At 37.6% G+C, this 21,567-nt stretch overlaps 1 protein-coding gene across 6 annotated transcripts in view; it reads right to left on the bottom strand.

The window, feature by feature from the left end:
• RNGTT (RNA guanylyltransferase and 5'-phosphatase) overlaps window positions 1–21,567 on the bottom strand; it is a 233,244-nt gene that overhangs the window by 52,807 nt on the left and 158,870 nt on the right. Inside the window, exon 14 of one of the 6 annotated variants that reach the window (XM_059889634.1) lies at window positions 1,586–18,523. The exons of 4 other annotated variants lie outside the window; for them this stretch is intronic. In XM_059889634.1, coding sequence (XP_059745617.1) covers window positions 18,490–18,523 — 34 coding nt within the window. In that variant the 3' untranslated portion in view covers window positions 1,586–18,489. Of the gene's footprint in view, window positions 1–1,585; window positions 18,524–21,567 lie in introns of those variants that run through there. One more of the 6 variants, XM_059889632.1, reaches the window with a different exon arrangement.

Here is a 21,567-nt window from a genome sequence, read left to right as displayed (position 1 = left end):
ATATGGATGAATCTAATGTTAAAAGAAGCAGGCGGAGAGGGGACACACATATTGTGTGTTTCCATTTATTTAAGTTTCTAGAAAATGAATACCAACAGCATGGTTGCCAGAAAAGGGCATGAAGGGTGCTGGAGGAGAGAGCGAGACAAGGATTAACAAAGGGCAGGAGGAAACTCTGCAGGGTGATGGGTATGTCCATTATCTTGTTCCAGGAGTGGTCATTTCACACTTAAAAATCTAAGTGCACACTTAAACTATGTACAGTTTATCATATATCAATTACTCTTCAATAAATCACGATGGTGTGATCACTCATCTAGAGCCAGACATCCTGGAATGTGAAGTCAAGCGGGCCTTAGAAAGCATCACTACGAACAAAGCTAGTGGAGGTGATGGAATTCCAGTTGAGCTCTTTCAAATCCTGAAAGATGATGCTGTGAAAGTGCTGCATTCAATATGCCAGCAAATTTGGAAAACTCAGCAGTGGCCACAGGACTGGAAAAGGTCAGTTTTCATTCCAATCCCAAAGAAAGGCAATGCCAAAGAATGCTCAAACTACCGCACAATTGCACTCATCTCCCATGATAGTAAAACAATGCTCAAAATTCTCCAAGCCAGGTTTCGGCAATATGTGAACCATGAACTTCCTGATGTTCAAGCTGGTTTTAGAAAAGGCAGAGGAACCAGAGATCAAATTGCCAACATCTGCTGGATCATCAAAAAAGCAAGAGAGTTCCAGAAAAACATCTATTTCTGCTTTATTGGCTATGCCAAAGCCTTTGACTGTGTGGATCACAATAAACTGTGGAAAATTCTGAAAGAGATGGGAATACCAGACCACCTGACCTGCCTCTTGAGAAACCTGTATGCAGGTCAGGAAGCGACAGTTAGAACTGGACATGGAACAACAGACTAGTTCCAAATAGGAAAAGGAGTAGGTCAAGGCTGTATATTATCACCCCGCTTATTTAACTTATATGCAGAGTACATCATGAGAAACGCTGGACTGGAAGAAACACAAGCTGGAATCAAGATTGCTGGGAGAAATATCAATAACCTCAGATATGCAGATGACACCACCCTTATGGCAGAAAGTGAAGAGGAACTCAAAAGCCTCTTGATGAAAGTGAAAGAGGAGAGTGAAAAAGGGGGCTTAAGCTCAACATTCAGAAAACGAAGATCATGGCATCTGGTCCCATCACTTCATGGGAAATAGATGGGGAAACAGTGGAAACAGTGTCAGACTTTATTTTTTTGGGCTCCAAAATCACTGCAGATGGTGACTGCAGCCATGAAATTAAAAGACGCTTACTCCTTGGAAGGAAAGTTATGACCAACCTAGATAGCATATTCAAAAGCAGAGACATTACTTTGCCATCAAAGGTCCATCTAGTCAAGGCTATGGTTTTTCCTGTGGTCATGTGAAGAAGGCTGAGCGCCGAAGAATTGATGCTTTTGAACTGTGGTGTTGGAGAAGACTCTTGAGAGTCCCTTGGACTGCAAGGAGATCAAACCACTCCATTCTGAAGGAGATCAGCCCTGGGATTTCTTTGGAGGGAATGATGCTGAAGCTGAAACTCAGTACTTTGGCCACCTCATGCGAAGAGTTGACTCATTGGAAAAGACTCTGATGCTGGGAGGGATTGGGGGCAGGAGGAGAAGGGGACGCCAGAGGATGAGATGGCTGGATGGCATCACTGACTTGATGGACGTGAGTCTGAGTGAACTCCGGGAGTTGGTGATGGGCAAGGAGGCCTGGCGTGCTGCAATTCATGGGGTCACGAAGAGTCGAACACGACTGAGGGACTGAACTGAACTGAACTGAAAGTTGTAAAAAGTAATGTACAAACTTCACCTTCCATATTTTACTAAATATATTTTAAAAAAAGAAACTATAAATGTTGACAGGCCACATAGCAAACTGAGTCTACGAATAATTCTTATCAATCCACCTAGATCATTCTTAAATGGCAAGTTGGTTTTTTTGAAGAACTGCCTGTGCAAACAGGAAGCAGAATAGTCTGAAAAGTGGATTTTAACAAGGAAATCATTTAACACATATAGTTCCCCACATGCTTTATTATCTACTGATCATAAGAATTATGCTATTGTTTACTTCTACCTAAAAAAGGAGAGAGAGGAGAGTGATTTATATAGGGATTAGCCTCAAATCTAAACATCTGAAATTATGTGAACATCACCATATCCATAAATTTTCACCTTTTTGAAAACTGACTCCAAGATGTATATGTAAAGCACATTTGTAAAAAAAAAAAAACATTAATAATAAGTGACTAAAACTTTCGTTTCCTGTACTGGGAAATTCTGAATCTTATTTTATTTTCTCCCTCTATTTTTATTGTACAAGTTTCCCTTGAATACTCTGAATAAGACTTTGACCGTCAGCCTTCCTTTTTCCCTGGGAAAAAGTAGGAACATTATGCTAAGGGGCCATTTCTGCAGAAAAGTATAAAAGATGCCATGGAGACAAGAAACAGAGAAATTTAAGCTGAGTGGATATAATTCACAGTCCATTTTTTTTCTGTCTAAATTATAGTACCATGTCATATATTACCAGCTATTTCAATAATAACTATGATCAATCAAAGAGAGAAATGTCGTTTTTTAAAATCATAGACCCCAGAATGACTAAGACTGTTATATTCTACATTGAAAAGAATTACTGCAAATCTGAATTTCAGCTTCATAGAACTCTCCACAAAATGTTGACACATGAACTGTAAAAACTACCACAAACTGCCTATATGTCTCCATTGATAGAATATACATTATATTGATTTTCTCTTTACTATTAATCTTAATTTGAATACTCTTCTAAATATTACATATGCATCCCTTTCCTTAAAATATAAATGATGGTAGATATTGAATTCGTATTTTTTCATTGCTAAGGCATGTATTAGCTACCTTTATTAAGTAATTAATTCTTTATCATTTTCAAGACTCCACTTATGAAAGTGCCTATTTTGAGTAACAGACAGTTCCTGCCTTAATTCAATGTATTTTTTTGTTCAAACAGAGTAACTTCTGGCTGGCTTAGTTTATAAAGTCCTTGAAGGAACTTTTTATCTAGTTGAATAGCTCATGTAAAAGAATTTAAACTATAACAATTCACTTTAACCTTTATTTTGAAATCTGTTCAAAACACATTGATAACTAATGAACTATTTTTAATTTAAATTAAAATTTAATTTAATTAAAACTTCAAATTTAAAAGTGACCAGAATACTATACTGCACATCAATTATTTGCTTATAAATCAATATTTATCCTTGATATACACCTTGATCAACTAACAAAGGTCAACATAATGTGTGAGATAGTTTAACTTCAGTAATGTAACAACCATAATCTAGTCTAAGTATATTTAAGATGAAGTTTCGGAATATCATATGCTGGGCTGACAACAGGAAATTATGAGATACTCATAAGTAAGACATCACTGGATAGTGTTGGTGATACTATAAAGCATGATACTCAATGTTACCCAGCTGCCTAGGACCATATTTTATAAATGACTGAAAGACGCTCATGCCTTTACAGTGAAATCAATTTGATTACTCCCCCAAAACAAGATAGAAGTCTGAAAACATTACACTAAGTGAAAGAAGCCAGTCATAAAAGGACAAATATTGTATATTCCACTCATATGAGGTGCACAGCACACTCAAATTCATAAAGACAGAAAGCAGAATAGCAGTTACCAAGACCAAGGTGAGAAAGGAACAGACAGTTACTGTTTAATGGGTACTGAGTTTCTGTTTAAAATGATCAAAAAGTTCTGGAAACTGACAATGGTGATGGTTGTACTGTACTGGGTACTTAAGATCACTGATTTGTAGAATTAAAAAATGGTTACAGAGGTATGTTTCATGTTATGTATATTTTATAACAATTTTAGGAAGTCCCAAAATACCATTCCTAAAATACAAGTCTATCAACAACTTCAAACATTTTTCTCTTAGTGATTTCCAAAGAGATTGCTCCAGACTTCCTCCTGTCTCTAAATCTCCTTAAATCATCCCTTTCTCCTCTCATTCCAAAAAACACTTTCATTTTTCATTGAATGGAGAAGCCTCAGTCTTGAGGTACCAGTTTATCTATTTTCCAATTCACCTGTTCAGTTCAGTCGCTCAGTCATGTCCAACTCTTTGCGACCCCATGAATTGCAGCACGCCAGGCCTCCCTGCTCATCACTAACTCCCGAAGTTCACTCAAACTCACATCTATCAAGTCAGTGATGCCATCCAGCCATCTCATCTTCTGTTGTCCCCTTCTCCTCCTGCCCCCAATCCCTCCCAGCATCAGGTGAGTCCTCCCAATGAGTTAACTCTTTGCATCAGGTGGCCAAAGTACTGGAGTTTCAGCTTTAGCATCATTCCTTCCAAAGAACACCCAGGACTGATCTCCTTTAGAATGGACTGGTTGGATCTCCTTGCAGTCCAAGGGACTCTCAAGAGTCTTCAACACCACAGCTCAAAACCATCAATTCTTCGGCGCTCACCTTTCTTCACAGTCCAACTCTCACATCCATACATGACCATTGGAAAAACCATAGCCTTGACTAGACAGACCTTTGTTGGCAAAATAATGTCTCTGCTTTTGAATATGCTATCTAGGTTGGTCATAACTTTCCTTCCAAGGAGGAAGTGTCTTTTAATTTCATGGCTGCAGTCACCATTTGCAGAGATTTTGGAGCCCAGAAAAATAAAGTCTGACACTGTTTCCACTGTTTTCCCATCTATTTCCCATGAAGTGATGGGACCAGATGCCACGATCTTTGTTTTCTGAATGTTGAGCTTTAAGCCCACTTTTTCACTCTCCTCTTTCACTTTCATCAAGAGGCTTTTGAGTTCCTCTTCACTTTCTGCCATAACGGTGGTGTCATCTGCATATCTGAGGTTATTGATATTTCTCCCAGCAATCTTGATTCCAGCTTGTGCTTCTTTCAGCCCAGCGTTTCTCATGATGTACTCTGCATATAAGTTAAATAAGCGGGGTGATAATATACAGCCTTGACCTACTCCTTTTCTTATTTGGAACTAGTCTGTTGTTCCATGTCCAGTTCTAACTGTCGCTTCCTGACCTGCATACAGGTTTCTCAAGAGGCAGGTCAGGTGGTCTCGTATTCCCATCTCTTTCAGAATTTTCCACAGTTTATTGTGATCCACACAGTCAAAGGCTTTGGCATAGTCAATAGTGCAGAAATAGATGTTTTTCTGGAACTCTCTTGCTTTTTTGATGATCCAGCAGATGTTGGCAATTTGATCTCTGGTTCCTCTGACTTTTCTAAAACCAGCTTGAACATCTGGAAGTTCACGGTTCGCATATTGCTGAAGCCTGGCTTGGAGAATTTGAAGCATTACTTTACTATCGTGTGAGATGAGTGCAATTGTGCGGTAGTTTGAGCATTCTTCGGCATTGCCTTTCTTTGGGATTGGAATGAAAACTGACCTTTTCCAGTCCTGTGGCCACTGCTGAGTTTTCCAAATTTGCTGGCATATTGAGTGCAGCATCATCTTTTAGGATTTGAAAGAGCTCAACTGGTATTCCATCACCTCCACTAGCTTTGTTCGTAGTGATGCTTTCTAAGGCCCACTTGATTTCACATTCCATGATGTCTGGCTCTAGGTGAGTGATCACACCATTGTGACTATCTGGGTCGTGAAGATCTTTTTTGTACAGTTCTTCTGCGTATTCTTGCCACCTCTTGATATCTTCTGCTTCTGTTAGGTCCATACCATTTCTGTCCTTTATCGAGCCCATCTTTGCATGAAATGTTCCCTTGGTATTTTTAATTTTCTTGACGAGATCTCTAGTCTTGAAGGAAAACAAACAGATTCTGTTGTTTTCCTCTATTTCTTTGCATTGATCACTGAGGAAGGCTTTCTTAGCGCTCCTTGCTATTCTTTGGAACTCTGCATTCAGATGCTTATATCTTTCCTTTTCTCCTTTGCTTTTTGCTTCTCTTCTTTCCACAGCTATTTGTAAGGCCTCGGCAGACAGCCATTTTGCTTGTCTGCATTTCTTTTCCATGGGGATGGTCTTGATCCCTGTCTCCTGTACAATGTCACGAACCTCAGTCCATAGTTAATCAGGCACTCTATCTATCAGATCTAGTCCCTTAAATCTATTTCTCCCTTCCACTGTATAATCATAAGGGATTTGATTTAGGTCATACTTGAATGGTCTAGTGGTCTACAAATTCATCTGTATTTCTATACAAACATCTTAGCCTTCCTTTTCATCCCCTTGCTTAAGCTGTCCAGCCCTCCATTGACTTAATACCTTCCCAAATTGAACACTTATTATTTTCTCCTCAAAGATCTGTAATCTTCTATTTTCTCCCACTCTGCCAATTAACAAGGAGGGTTACAAGGGCAGGAATGGCCATTCTGAAGTTGAGTCAACTAAAAATCACTATATAATGGATAACATTTGTGGAAGTAATCTATCCTGAGACAGATGACTCATAGATGAAGATTTCTAGGTCCTTTTTGTTCAGAGTGTTATAATGCTGTGGAAAAGGTGGCTGAAAAATTACACTGTATGTCTGATTCCCAACTTTGGTGCTTATTATCCATACAACTTCAGGCAACTCATTTAGCTCCTTTGTAGGCTCAGTATTTTGTTGGCAAATGGTTATGACTTAACTTCACAGAAATGTTTTGAAGGTTAAATGAAATAATGTATTTAATATTCATACAATCTAACCTAAATCAGTGGAATACATTAAACGACCCAAAGTATATTTACAAAATACAGGATGTTTTAAAAAGAAGAAAAAATGAATTGACTTGGATGAAATCATCTGTCAGAATGTATATGATCCACACACATCTACATGTAAGAAAAGAGGGAGAAAAAGAAAGAGGCAGATAGTTAGAAAGGAAGATAGAGACTGGCTGACACAATGAACAGAGATGAACCGTCTGGATGCTGCTGCTGCTGCTAAGTCACATCAGTCATGTCCGACTCTGTGCAACCCCATAGATGGCACCCCAACAGGCTCCTCTGTTCCTGGGATTCTCCAGGCAAGAATACTGGAGTGGGTTGCCATTTCCTTCTCCAATGCATGAAAGTGAAAAGTGAAAGTGAAGTCGCTCAGTCGTGTCCAACTCTTAGCGACCCCATGGACTGTAGCCTACCAGGCTCCTCCATCCATGGGATTCTCCTGGCAAGAGTACTGGAGTGGGTTGCCAGTGCTTTCTCAGAAATGCATATACTAATGTGGAAGAGACCTAATTTTCTAAACTCTGGATGCAGTATCCTTCAAGATTACCTAACTCTTTTTCTTTGATCACAAAGTCACAAAAGAATCTCTTCTAAGGACTGAATAAGTATCTGAGTAGTTAGAAATGATGCTGTAAACAGATACCTCAGTACGAATGTATATGGGCTTCCTCAGTGGCTCAGTGGTAAAGAATCTGCCTGCAATTCAGGAGAAATGGGTTCGATCTTTGGGTTTGGAAGATCCACTGGAGGAGGAAATGGCAACCCACTCCAGTATTCCTGCCTGGAGAATCCCATGGATAGAGGAGCCTGTTGGGCTACAATCCATGGGGTCACAAAGAATCGGACACAACTGAGCACACACACATGTATGTATATGTATTTATAATGCATGTGTGTACATACACATCTACATGTAATGATATACAGCTGACCCTTGAACAACACACATTAGGGGCACCGACCATCAGCAAAGTAAAAAAGCTGAATATAACTCACAGTCTACCCTCCCTACACAGAGTTCCTCATCTATAGACTGAAATTATCATGGATCCTGTTGGACTGTAGTATTTTCTCTTAAAAAAAAAGAAAAACACATATAAGTGGATCTGAGCAATTGAAACCTATCTTGTTTAAGGGTCAAGTGTATTACTATAAATTAGTACTGACAGTTACAAAGTCACAAAAACTATAATAATTATAGTTGTTACTTACTGAGAACCTCATTGTACAAGACCCTTTGCTAAGCTTAATTTTACATTACATGGTCTTCTCTCTGATATGAATTTCAATTTGAATACTCTTTTAGTGTTAGGAATTTAGATTTGTCATTTAATCTTGTCAAAGAATCCCATGAGTTAGGTGACATTATTATCCCCATTTAATAGATGCAAAAGCTAGCGCGACACTGGATGCTTGGGGCTGGTGCACTGGGACGACCCAGAGGGATGGTGTGGGGAGGGAGGAGGGAGGAGGGTTCAGGATGGGGAACACATGTATGCCTGTGGCAGATTCATTTTGATATTTGGCAAAACTAATACAATTATGTAAAGTTTAAAAATAAAATAAAATTTAAAAAAAAAAAAAAAGAAATTACTAATTGGCCTAAGAGCACACAACTTGTAAGAGGTCAAACTGGGAATCAAACTGCTTTTCCTCTGGCTCTTTGTTCTTAATTCTCACACTGTACAGGCACTGTTCTTTAATAATTAAGAAGTTTGGTTAAGGATAATTAATTCCCCACAACACAATCAATGATGAGGGATAGAATCAGTTTGGGGTTTGCAAAGTGCTAGCCAACCTCTTCAGATGTGTGGAGTACCTCCTTCTCAGTCAATGTGGTTTACTTCTTTAAGAGGAAAACAAAGGGTAAAAAAGAAAAGTCAACAAGGGAGGAAAATCAGGTCAATCCTCTATTCAATCTTGGCTCTTCCCCATCTTCCTTCTCTTTATGAAGTTGAACCATTTATTATGTATCATTTACTTATGGTATATTTCCGACTCTAGGCCAGGTATCAGAGACATAAAGATGATCCCTGCCTTGGTAACTCTTACTCTTCAAAAGAGGTAGAAGGTTTGAAATATTCGAACTATAATAAACTGAGATAAACTGGCAAATTCTCTAACAGGCCCACAGAAACTATGCAGTGTAGTAATCTGACTACTTAAGACTTTTAAACCCTGAAAGTAGAGGGTTGCAGATTAAGTGTAAACTCACACACTGGTTTTCAGGGACTTCCTTTAGGTGCATGCCCTCAATGTAAGACCCAACACTGGAACCACTGATAAGAGTTTTCGTATTTTAAGACTCTTATCAAATGCCATGAAGTGTCATCATATAACATTTTATATTATAATCCCAGACCACCAGTACAGTGCCCTGACACAAGGTGCATGATCAATGGTTGCTTGGTAAGTGGAAAAAAAAAAAAAAATTAAACAGAAGAAAAAAACCAAAGCAAACAAAAGAACAACCCATATGTCCTTAGGGAAGAACTAACCACTGAAATTAAGTTACTTAAAAAAAAAATACTGAAAAATATAATGCAGATTTTTAAATAAATGAATATGAAGCAAATTTATATGTAGATGACTTTGCCATAAAATATTTTGATATGCACAACCAAAACTGACAGCTGACATTCTAGTATGATCTAAATAAGATAAGATTACATGGTTTGGGGGAATTTAGAATAGGATTTCCACAAATGAGATGACAGATGAGGCATAACAGAAATAAGGAAGAAGCTTAACAGGTTCTGAAAATTCTTCTTCAGTCTAGTTTTAAAAAAATAAACCTGAGATATTTATGCAAAATTTTAAAATGTTGCTGTATTACATCCTTACTAGAATCTAAAACATCTAAAAGCACCTGTGGCATAACTGTCAACAAACATTGTCTTATAAATGTTCTGATTATGAGTAGTAGGGCCCAAGGTAATTTATTTCTGAGCTCAAACAAATATTTCACTTTATTTCCTGAAGTTCTGTTATATTAATATTACAGAACTCACAAGTTCAGCCTCCTTTTCACTTTCCATCAAGTGTTACTCCTAACAATTTTAATTTTAAAATAGCCTCTTTCTGAGACTAGAATTTCTGCATCAGGAGGGTGATTTGATACTGAATTACTGGGATAAGAATGGGGAAAATGGGAGAGCAGAGGAGGAAGGAGGAGTCGGGAGAACAACATAAGAGATACCAACAACAGAAGGACTGCAGTTAAATGGCCAAGAGAGATTTAATCGCTAATGTTCCTTGTCTCCGAAAGCATAAAAGTTGTTCTTGTGACGTTTTTCCTTAATTAAAAAGAACAAGGCGGTGGTGGCAGGCAAGTAGCATGAGGCAAGTCTTAGAATCGATATGAACATCGAGTATGTCATAAATGCAGTGAGACGCCCTTTTAATAGGGAGGGAGAGGAACAGTAAGTATGCTTTGGGTGATTCAATGAGGTAAAGCAATGGGTTGCCTCCCTGAAATCAGATTAATTTTACAAGAAAGTGAAGTTGTCTTTACATTTTATATTACAAGGTACAGTGCTTATAAGAATAACAATCTCTACCATCAGAAAAACACAGAGCTAATGAGAAGGAACAGACACTGAATATATCTATTATATATAAGGAATCTAGAAATTGCTGCATAGAACATGGCTATTATACTAATTGCCAATATTTATTACTATATATGAACAACAGCACTGATAAGATTTCCTGCCAGATGGCAGGTAAGAAGGGCCTATTAATATGATTCTGTAATTTAAATGGTTACAAGCAGCAAACTGAAAACTAAAAAAACTTGCAACTAGTACTATTCTAAAATAGAATTCTACTACAATACCTGAAAATAGCAAGCACATTTCAAGTATTTCATAAGGTAAAATAAATTTAGTAAGGTAATATCAAGGTAGCTTAAAATAAAGCGAGACAACTCCGTATATGTGCATGACACAAATAAAAGTAAAATCTAAAGGTGCACGGTTACTGCAGGAAATTAACTGTTTCACAAGTACTTACTAACAGGTTAAGTTTCAATGTTTTGTCATTCACTAGAGAGGTACTCAAAAGATTATGTATGGCAGTCTAAAGTGAAGACACACTGAAGAGAAATGGCAACTAGACCCCTTTTAGGTGCTACTGCCATAACTAATGGAGAAGGAAATGGCAACCCAGTCCAGTATTCTTGCCTGGAGAATCCCATGGATGCCATAACTAAAATTATCCAGAATACTTTGCTTTCTTTTTTTCTTATAGCATATGTTGTTTTTTAGTTGGTAAGCCACGTCCAACTCTTTTGCTACTCCACCCGCCAGGCTCCTCTGTCTCCTCTCCATGTCTTGCATCTCCTGCATTGGCAGGCGGGTTCTGTAACATTAGTGCCAATAGAGTACATATAATATTATTTATAAACTACCTACCAGTGATGCTTATAAAGTACCTACAAAATTTGCATTTATTGAAAGTTTTATCCATAGTTTAAAAGCAATCTGACAAAGTGTAACTCAAACTATGTAGTTACTTACAATGATGCTGAGCACAGTACTTTGAATTATAACCATTTCAGGCTATGAAGAACACTTATAAAAACAACCTCACACATGTAATACAGATTGAAGTGAAATTTCTAATGGATCAAGTGTATGTCTGACTACAAACAGAATGGTTCACTTTAAGCTATGGATTCTTCATACATCTCTCTTAAGGCAGGGAAGAGAGTTGCTGGGTGCTGGGGGCAAAAAAGTTTAGTCTTAGAGGGCAGGAGTTTTGTCTCTTAGGTCTAACAGTTTACACATGCAGAATAGCAAACGTTTATGAAGAAAAAAATCTTTAAGGTAAAATATGTTTCTTGATCCCATGGGATTCTGGTAAATCAGCCACATTGCTAGGCAGTCTATTATCTTCCCTACGAACTGTAGCCTGCCAGGCTTTTCTGTCTATGGAATTCTCCAGGGAAGAATACTGGAGTGGGTAGCCATTCCCTTCTCCAGGGGATCTTTCCAACCCAGGGATTGAATCCAGGTCTCCTACATTGCAGGCAGATTCTTTACCATCTGAGCCACCAGGGAAGCTCCTGGTCAAATGTTATGACTGATGAAAAACATTTCGAAAATATTGTTAGTCACAGCTATGAAAAACCTTAGGAAGTACAACTGACATGTAGGACATAAAAGATGCAAAAGCAAGAGTGATTTCATCAAAGGATTAAGAAAATTATAATGGGATCTTTATGACCTTTCAAGGGAAGAGAAAAGAGGGTGGAAAGGGCGAGGCAGAGGGCAAGTGAACAAGTCTGAGGGCTTTCATTCTTTCAGGCAAGGAAATGGATAAGAACTGTTTCTCAGAAGATAGGTAAGCAGTTCTCTGAAATATGGAGCTACAAACCAGCTGAAATCCTAGCTGGTATCACTTTATCTTAAGACTTTGATGGCAACCCTTTCAAACCATGGCAAATGCTATTTCTACAGCATTTATGGCCTCTCCAAAGTACAAAAGGCCTTCAAAGTCCTAGGTACTCTGTTTTAACTTGGAACAATAGATTCTACCCTCAAGAATATTATTTTCTTAGTGAAAGACACCAAAAAAAAAAAAAAAAAGCCAAGCTCCATAATTCAATGTAATATGTTGAATACACACCAGAATGCTCAAGAGGTCCACCAAGTTAAGAATTCCCCTGACTTACGGTTGCCTTGTCTTTCTCATGTTGTTTCTTTTCTTTTTTTCAATAGTATATTTGAATTGATACCATACCTATACATTTTGCAATTCAGGTTAAGAGCTTAAGATTTTCCTTGACCAGGCTGAAGATTCCAGTGAAGGAAGGACTGGGGGAAGGAGGCAGCCTTTCAGACTATACACTCCAAGAGGTCTCTCTCCCACACAACCGTGACAAGCTGTTTCTTTCTAATCCCTGTTCTGCATCACTGAGTCCTAGAGGGTTTCTGCAGCCAGCACAGTTCACCCTAGTCATCTGGTTACCTCACTGACCACCATCCCCAGGGAAACAGCCCTGCTTTCCAGGGCACAAACCAAGGAAGGCCATGTGAGGACACAGCCTGGAAGAGGGCCCTCACAAAAAACCCAACCATGCCGGCACCCTTATCTCAGACTTTTAACCTCCAGAACTATTAAGAAATGGGAAGGGAGTCTCAGGGAGAAGGGATACATGTATATGTATGGCTGAGCTCCTTTGCTATCCACCTGGAACTATCACAACACTGTTTAAGGGGCTAAACTCCAATATAAGATAAAAAGTTAAATAAATAAAATAAGTGTTCTTTATAAGAGAGTCCCTTGAACAGCATGAAGATCAAATCAATCTTAATGGAAATCAACCTTGAAAATTCATTGAAAGAACTGATGCTGAAGCTGAAGCTCCAATACTTTGGCCACCTGATACAAAGAGCAGATTCGCTGGAAAAGACCCTGATGCTGGAAAAGACTGAGGGCAGGAGGAGAAGGGGGCGACAGAGGATAGGATGGTTGGATGGCATCACTGACTCAATGGACATGAGTTTGAGCAAACTCTGAGAGATGGTGAAGGACAGGGAAGCCTGGCATGCTGCAGTCCATGGGATTGTAAAGAGTCATATGCGACTCAATAACAAGTGTTGTTTAAGTCATCCAGTCTGTGGTACCTGTTACAGGAGCCTTAACTAAGACGCCCTCAGCAAGATTAAATGTACTTTGTAAAATGGATTTATAATATGAATTTGTTAAGCAACAAAAGTGAACTTCTACTCAACCTGTGTGGAAACTATACCCAGAATTCCAAGAGAGTCTAATCCAAAATAACAAGGTTTTATTACACTCAAGTATTTAAATGAACTATATGTGGCCTAAAGGTTAAGACCTTTAGGTTTTTTTAATTTAAAAAATAACCAACAGAAATTATACAGGAGCTAGGATTCAAACACAGTACAGAAAATCCTGAAAGGAGGGCATTATAGAACAAAAGCACAACTCTAAGTTCAGGGTACCAAAGTTAAGGTATTTCTTTATGTGTCAAGAAAAGACTTTTTCTATGGATCTTTATTTTCCTAGCTACACAATGAAAGTTTTAAACTATCAAAAAAATGACCAATAGATTTATTATGATAAAGGGAATGAAATATAAATAAAAGATTATATTTGTATAAAATGGCTACCTTATGTATTAGACACCAGATTTTAATTGTCCTTCATATTTTCTAAGCACAGTATTTAAAACTCTTCTGTAAAATGCTGCTTTGCAACCATATTAATCTCAATAGAAAAGTACAATCTGTTCATGACTGCTGGTAAATAGAGGTCTAGACAGCAAATGATCTCTGAAAGGACGTTTACATTAAATAATAAGTCCAAGGCACTGTGTAGTATCCTATTATACACACATGTAAAGAGGACAACAAAATAACATGAGTGAAAGGAAACTTTTATAGAAAAAGTTATACTTCCTCTTCGTGCCCAAGTTAAGAAAAAAATTATACAGGTTTCCAAAGGTTCAAAATGATAACCTAAGAAACATACTTCACAGTGATTTTTTAAAAACCAGATTATGCTAGTGAATTCTTTCAGGCTTAAGGTAAAAAAGTCAGATACTACTAATAGCTTAAATCTTTTCTTGGGTGGAACTGGAAATCTTTTTTAATTACAAAATATATTTTCATCTACCATTTTACTTGTTTCCTTCCTCATTTCCAAACAATCTTGAGACAAGCTGAATCTTTCAATGCTCAGCCTTTCAGTATTTTGAACAAATAAATCCAAACTACCAATAGGTTTTCCAAAATGATTCCCCCCAGAGCTTCAAAGACAAAGATTTTATTACAGCTTTGACATTTAGAAATTTGCTAATAATTATCTATCAAGACTATATACTATCTACATGTACACATTTCTATGTTTAAAACAGATAACCAACAAAGACCTACTGTATAGCACAGGGAACTCTGCTCAATGTTATATGGCAGCCTGGATGGGAGAAGGGTTTGGGGAAGAGTGGATACATGTATATGTGTGGCTGAGTCCCTTTGATGTTCACCTGAAACTATCACAACATTTTTAACTGGCTATACCCCAATACAAAATTAAAAGTTCAAAAGAAAAAAAACTATATACTATCTACTGAGTTAATGTTGTTGTTCAGTCGCCAAGCCATGTGCAACTCTTCATGACCCCATATACTGCAGAATGCCAGGCTTCCCTCACTGTCTCCCAGTGTCTTGCCCAAGTTCATGTCCATTGAATCGGTGATGCCATCCAACCATCTCATCCTCTGCCTTCAATCACTCCCAGCATCAGGGTCTTTTTCAGTGAGTCAGCTGTTCGCATCAGGTGGCCAAGTACTGGAGCTTCAGTTTCAGTATCAGTCCTTTCAAAGAGTATTCAGGATTGATTCACTTTAAGATTGACGGGTTTGTTCTTGCTTTCCAAGGGACTCTCAAGAGTCTTCTCCAGCGCCACAGTTCGAAAGCATCAATTCTTTGGGGCTTTGCCTTCTTTATTGTTCAGTTCTCACATCTGTACATGACTAGTTTTTTGTAATTTTTCTTATAATTGAATTTTTCTAATTATTTAGGAATACCTAAAGACACTTTGCCAAGAATAAGATAAAGCTTCGTCTGTATCTTGATAATCTGTACAATCCAGTATATACGCTCAAATATACATTGAATATTCTGAGAAGTATATTTATAATACAATAGTATTATTTAGCATGTATGATTAGTTGCATTTTAATAATAAAAGCTTAACTAATAAACAAATTAACCTTTGGGTAGTAGTTCCCAGTCCACAGACTCCCTTCACACATTATCTCATTAACAATTCTGTGCGATTCTGTTCAATGAGCCCTAACCTATCAATTCACTCTGGATAACTATTAATTCGGTACATCTTAATAAAGTTAACAGGCTTCATGTGACGTGTTTCTGTAGAAAAGCAGGTTTTAGCACTAAAGAGCTTAAACTAAAATTAAGAGTTTTTAACAAATCTTTGAACACAGTGATCTTACCTATAAATATCTAAGTATATAAACTATTAAACAGAAAGGCTATTAGAACCTTTTGCTGTGTGTGTGTGCTTAGTCGCTCAGTCATGTCCAACTCTTTGCGACCTCATGGACCGTAGCCCACCAGGCTCCTCTGTCCATGGGGATTCTCCAAGCAAGAATACTAGAGTGGGTTCCCATGCCCTCCTCCAGGGCATCTTCCCAACCCAGGGACCAATCCCAGGTCTTCCCGTGTTGCAGGCAGACTCTTTACCATTTGAGCCACCAGTGTTAGTTCTCTCATTTATTCATTTCTGAGCACTACTATGTGGTAGGCACTGTTCTGGTTAGAATGATCATCTAGATGGCATATATTAAAATGGAATACATTTTAAAATAATTGATCAGTGATCATCTGATTTTTCATCATGCAAATTAGAAGATTACTGAGGAAACAAAATCTTAATAATTCTAACCAGGTGAAGAAAACTATGATTAAACAATAAAACTAATTTGAAAGCCAAATGAGGAATAAGCTGAATAGAAACAATATCAATACATCCATATTAAAAATCAGGTATTAGAAAGGGGTCATGAGTTTATCTTGTCTTCACAGAACTGAATTCGATTCAAAACGTGTACCTGAGAATAGGTAGTGTAAAACAATTTATTAGGTACTGTAGGGGTCAAGTTAACAGCTCACTATAATGTAAGGCAAAATACAACTGACTTTAATAGCAAAAAAATTATAGGATCTTGAAGGTAGAGAAGAACTAGTTTGGAGTGATGAATAAAGTATATAAGTTAGTTTTGTTATAGGGATTCCTAATCTTGGACAACTGAGATACAGATTTTAATTTTTAACTTGTTTAGTATCACCTTGGGCTTCCCCGATGGCTCAGTGGTTAAAGAATCTGCCTGCAATGCAGAAGCTGCAGAAGCCACATGTTTAATTGTTGGGTTTGAAGATCCCCTTGAAGAGGAAATGGCAACCCACACCAGTATTCTTGCCTGAAAAAATCCCATGGACAGAGGAACCTGGCTAGCTACAGTCCATAGGGTCAGAAAGAGTTGGACACCACTGAGCGATAGAATCATACCATAGTACCATCTTGAACTGAGTCATTTTAAATAAAACATCCACTGTGAAAAACAGAAGCACTAAATTGGAAAGCAATACATTGTTATACAGTTTTACCTGACACTGATTAGAATTTTAACAATAGAATACAAAAGGAAACTCTTAGGAATAAAAGAAAAGGTGAAAAGAAAAAAAAAAAATAGCAGAAAAGAAACCTCCATGGTGCTATATTATCAACAATAAACTGCTATATGAGGATTCTAATTTCCAAAGACAAACCTGCAAATATGTTTCCATGATCAATATATTTAGCTGAGTAAGAGCTCAACCTAGAACCCAGACTCTCAATTTTTAGTAATAAATTCTTCCTAACATATTATAACAAACTACTCTAAAATATTCTATATAAATATTTCAAACTAATAGAAGAATAATATGTAATGAAATTTAATTTTAATAAACCAATTTCCAAGTTCCAACTTACTTTACAGTTAGTAGTCTATAATATGATAAGCTCTGATAGCTTGCAAACCTACCATAAATTTTCAGTAAGGTTTATAATGCTTCTGTGCAACATATAAAATATAGATATGTAATATATGTAACGGCAAGTATGTGCTGCAGTTCATGGGGTTGCACAGAGTCAGACATGACTAGGCGACTGAACCGTAACAACAACGTGCACTACATTTGTTTATTCATATCACATTTTTCAGTTTTCCTTTAAATTGTAAAAAACTTCAAATAACTATCACATTTCTTGTTAAGGAGAAATTCATATTTTTTTAAATTACTGCCTAGTATTACGGACTTTTTATTATGCTGCATATGAAAAAGGGGATATGATAATGATGAAACATTCCTGATGCATCAGACTGAAAAATTAGACACTCACAGACCATGTCTGAAGCTAAAGTTCTAATTGGATAACCCCTTCTCTCCCCTTGCTCTTATTTTGAAAGATATATAAATTTAATTTAGTTAGTGGCATGGTCTATTGGACTGAGCACAAGATGGTGGTTAAAAAAAATATTGAGAATTCCAATCTTGGTCTGTTGTTCGAGTTTTAATCTCAGTTCACTGAATGCTCTTGGATAAGTCATAAAAAATTGGCATTTTTCAATTTTCCCATCTGTAAAATGGAGATATCTCTCCTAACTCATAAAGACATTATTTAATTTTCTGGATAAAATACTGTGAAAATTAAACAATGAAAATGTTCAGTCCAATTAAAATTTAAACTTAAGTCCTTATTCAAACTGAGAGTCTTAAAATGTATTTTTTTACAATCTAAACTGAATAACAGCACTTGTTGAAAATCACCAGACTCATCTGCACTTTCATCTTTCAAAGGCAGTGGAGTAGCAGCAAAGTGAATGACAGCTTATAATTTAGAATGGATACCTTGACCAGCTCACTAGCTCCAGAGGTAATCTGTGGTTCTGTAATAAAAGCCCAGGCTTGTTTAACAATCCACAGCACAATTAAATGATCATCCAAGATAAACTGAGTGTAACAGAACCAGCTAGCAATGGAAATGATAGGAAAAGACTGAAGTTATTGTCAATACAATGCATTCTATCTTTCCTCATCTAAATCATAAATTATGATTATGAAAGGTATGGAAATTGACATATCTGAAAACCAACGTGGTAGAAATGCTGTGTTTATCTTCATCTTCCTTTTCTCAATTCACAAGCTCTTGGATGGAGACAAACAGCCTTCAAAAAAAAATATGCACCAATTCAACGAGTGAGCAACTATAGTATCAACTGTTCTTAAAAGGTTATGAGTAATTAAACTTTATAAACTAAATTGTATGTTACGACTTCTGCCTCCGGGAAGATGAAGCAAACTTTTCCCTATTCGTCTCACTAAGTACAATTAAAAAACAAGGACATTGCATATAACGCAAACATAAGACACTAAAGGATGCAGAGAAAAAGGTAGTCCAAGTAGGGAGCTCAAGACTCAAGGAACTACATGGTAATGAATACACTATGTGTCTGTTTTTTGCTTCATGTATTTCAGACTGGAAACGAAGAGAAGCCAGCAAGCCAATGGGAAGAGACTCCCTCCCCAAAAAAAGGCCCCAAGAAAAGCCTCCTCTCTCCATCCAATGGGGAGCCTAGCAAGAAACTTTTTAGATAATTACCACTAGTGCAACAACAACGAAAATACTTCACACCATCCCCAACCCTAATAGCAAAGACCAAGTAGGGAGCCTAGGTGTCCATCCTCACCAGACTACAAAAAGGAGGCCCAAACCTCTGATAGGAGGTGGACAGGGAAAGCTGACTGGGGAGCCACAGGCTAAGGAGACATTCTCCAGTAGCCACAATGATGGTGAAGACCATGGAAGAACCATGAAAGAACCACAGAAGAACTGACATGTCCACTCTCACCCCACCTCTCACTGGGGCTGTCTAGGAGATCAGGTCTTTCACCAAACCCAGTGATAAGAAGGCTATCCCTTCTCTAAAATACAATGTCAATGGAAGCCATGAGGGGATTCTGAACTTACAACTCTCCCTGCCCAGCAGAAACAAGGGGCATCTTCCAGTTACCCCATCTCTCCACCATTCTACAGAGGCCAAGTGGAGAACCTGGACGTCCACTCCCACCCAGCAGTAACAAGGCAGCACCTCCCTTCCACCAGTGGAGAAGTGTCAAGGGAGGAGTCCACTTGTTGAATGACAAACAAGCCACTGACTTATCTAGTTAACTTAAGTATAGTTAGTTGTTAACAGGGTTAATATCTGTACCTGTGCTAGATTGCACAGTGAGCTTCATCAAATTCTAGTTTTTTAGAGTTTCCAGTGAGCATAAACATACATGTATCAAAACTTCTAGTATGTATAACACAGGATACACATGAAAAATAGTTAAAAAAAAATGACAGGTATACTTTGTCTGCAAACGTTCCAAAGGGCAACTTACACAAGCATAAATTAGCCAGTGAAGTTTTGTCAGACAAATATAATTACAGGAATGTTGCCAGAATGTTTCCAATGGTATTATTTCAAAAATACATCTAAGAGTTTTTTTAAGCATTAGTATTCCAAATCTAAGGTACTTTCAAAATGATATCTTTTGTTTCACTGAATCATGACAATATTCTGGGGCATTAGAGAAAAAATATCCCGTCATCAGAAACATCTGTATCTGTATATATCTCCAAAATCCTGAGGAAGTCTAATCTTATTTTTTCAATATGACAAAATTCTAAAATTAAACTAACATTCTAGTGTAGTATCTTTTGTAGTCAATTTATTCAGTATTCATTATTCAAAAAAAATGTACAGTTCTGCCTTGGTATTCATGGGTACTGGTTCCAGGGTATCCCCCTGCAGATACCAAAATCTGAGGTGCTCGAGACCCTCATATACTATTTATGGCATAATACAGTTGGCCCTCCTCAGAAGGTAGAACTGGGGAACCCGTGGATACACAGAGCCAACTGTGTCAACTACTACGTCAAAGACACAGAGATTCATTTATTCATTGAATAGGTATTTATTAAACTGTGTCAACTACTACGTGAAAGACACAGAGATTCATTTATTCATTGAATAGGTATTTATTAAAAGTTGCCAATATGCAGAATGACAGATCCTAGGGGAAGAAGAACAAGAGCTTATTATTCCAAGGAGCGTAAGAACAAGATAAAAGAAAAAATATCGGTCCATTCTTGTCATTCACAGTAGTTCTATAAAGTCACCAAGAACACTAAATTAGGGAATGCTAAACCACCGCTCCTTGGGTAAATTCAGCATTAGGTTCCTGCAATTCCCTGATCATATTTTGTTAACCAAACAACACATACCGTGTTCTCAGTTTCTATTTTAAGACGTATTACTTAATATATAACTGTTGATTCGTTAACGCTGAGCTCACGCCAACACTTAACTCATACCTGAGTGAAGCTTATTTAATACACGTATTTTCTCTGAAAGGAAAATCACAGCTTTCCTGCACTTAGGAACATTAGATAGCACTTCAGGATTACACCTGGAGGTCCAGTGAAATCACCAAAAAATAAAGCACCGAAACATGGAAAACATGGCACCACAGGAAAGACTTGTTTATAGTATGAGAGTTAAAACAAGAAAGCAGATGACTCTTAACGTTTGTCTCTGTGCATATTCATGAACGACCGTGAAAGCAATGCAAGCATGAAATCTTTACCAGCTGAGCCACAAGGGAAGCCCAAGAATGCTGGAGTAGGTAGCCTATCCCTTCTCCAGCAGATCATCCCAACCCAGGAATCAAACTGGGGTCTCCTGCATTGCAAGCAGATTCTTTACCAACTGAGCTGTCAGGGAAGATACAAAGTCCAGCTAAATGCTGTTTACAACAGATGAATCTAAAATATAAGGAAAAAAAGAATAATTAAAGTTAAAGGGTAAAACAATACATACAAGATGCATTTGTTTCCTAGAGCCTCCATAAGAAAGTACCACAAAGCTGGGTGGCTTAAACCAATTTATCGTCTCACAGTTTTGGAGGCTAGAATTCTAAAATCAAGATGATACAACCACGCTCCCTCTGAAATCCACAGGAAAGAAATCTTGTCTTGCCTCTTCCTAGCGTCTCATGGTTTGCTGACAAACCCTGGCTTACAGCTGCAGCACTTCATCACATGGCATTCCCTCCTCATGTATCTCCCCCTCTCCTCTTATTATATCTCTCTCAAACAAAACTAGTCATATTGGATTAAGGGCCCACCGTACTCTAGTATGACCTCAATCTTCACTTACAGCTT

This window comes from Bos taurus, chromosome 9 (genome assembly GCF_002263795.3).
Source record: "Bos taurus isolate L1 Dominette 01449 registration number 42190680 breed Hereford chromosome 9, ARS-UCD2.0, whole genome shotgun sequence".
Taxonomy (NCBI): domain Eukaryota; kingdom Metazoa; phylum Chordata; class Mammalia; order Artiodactyla; family Bovidae; genus Bos; species Bos taurus.
This window is presented reverse-complemented; position numbering and strand designations above follow the sequence as displayed.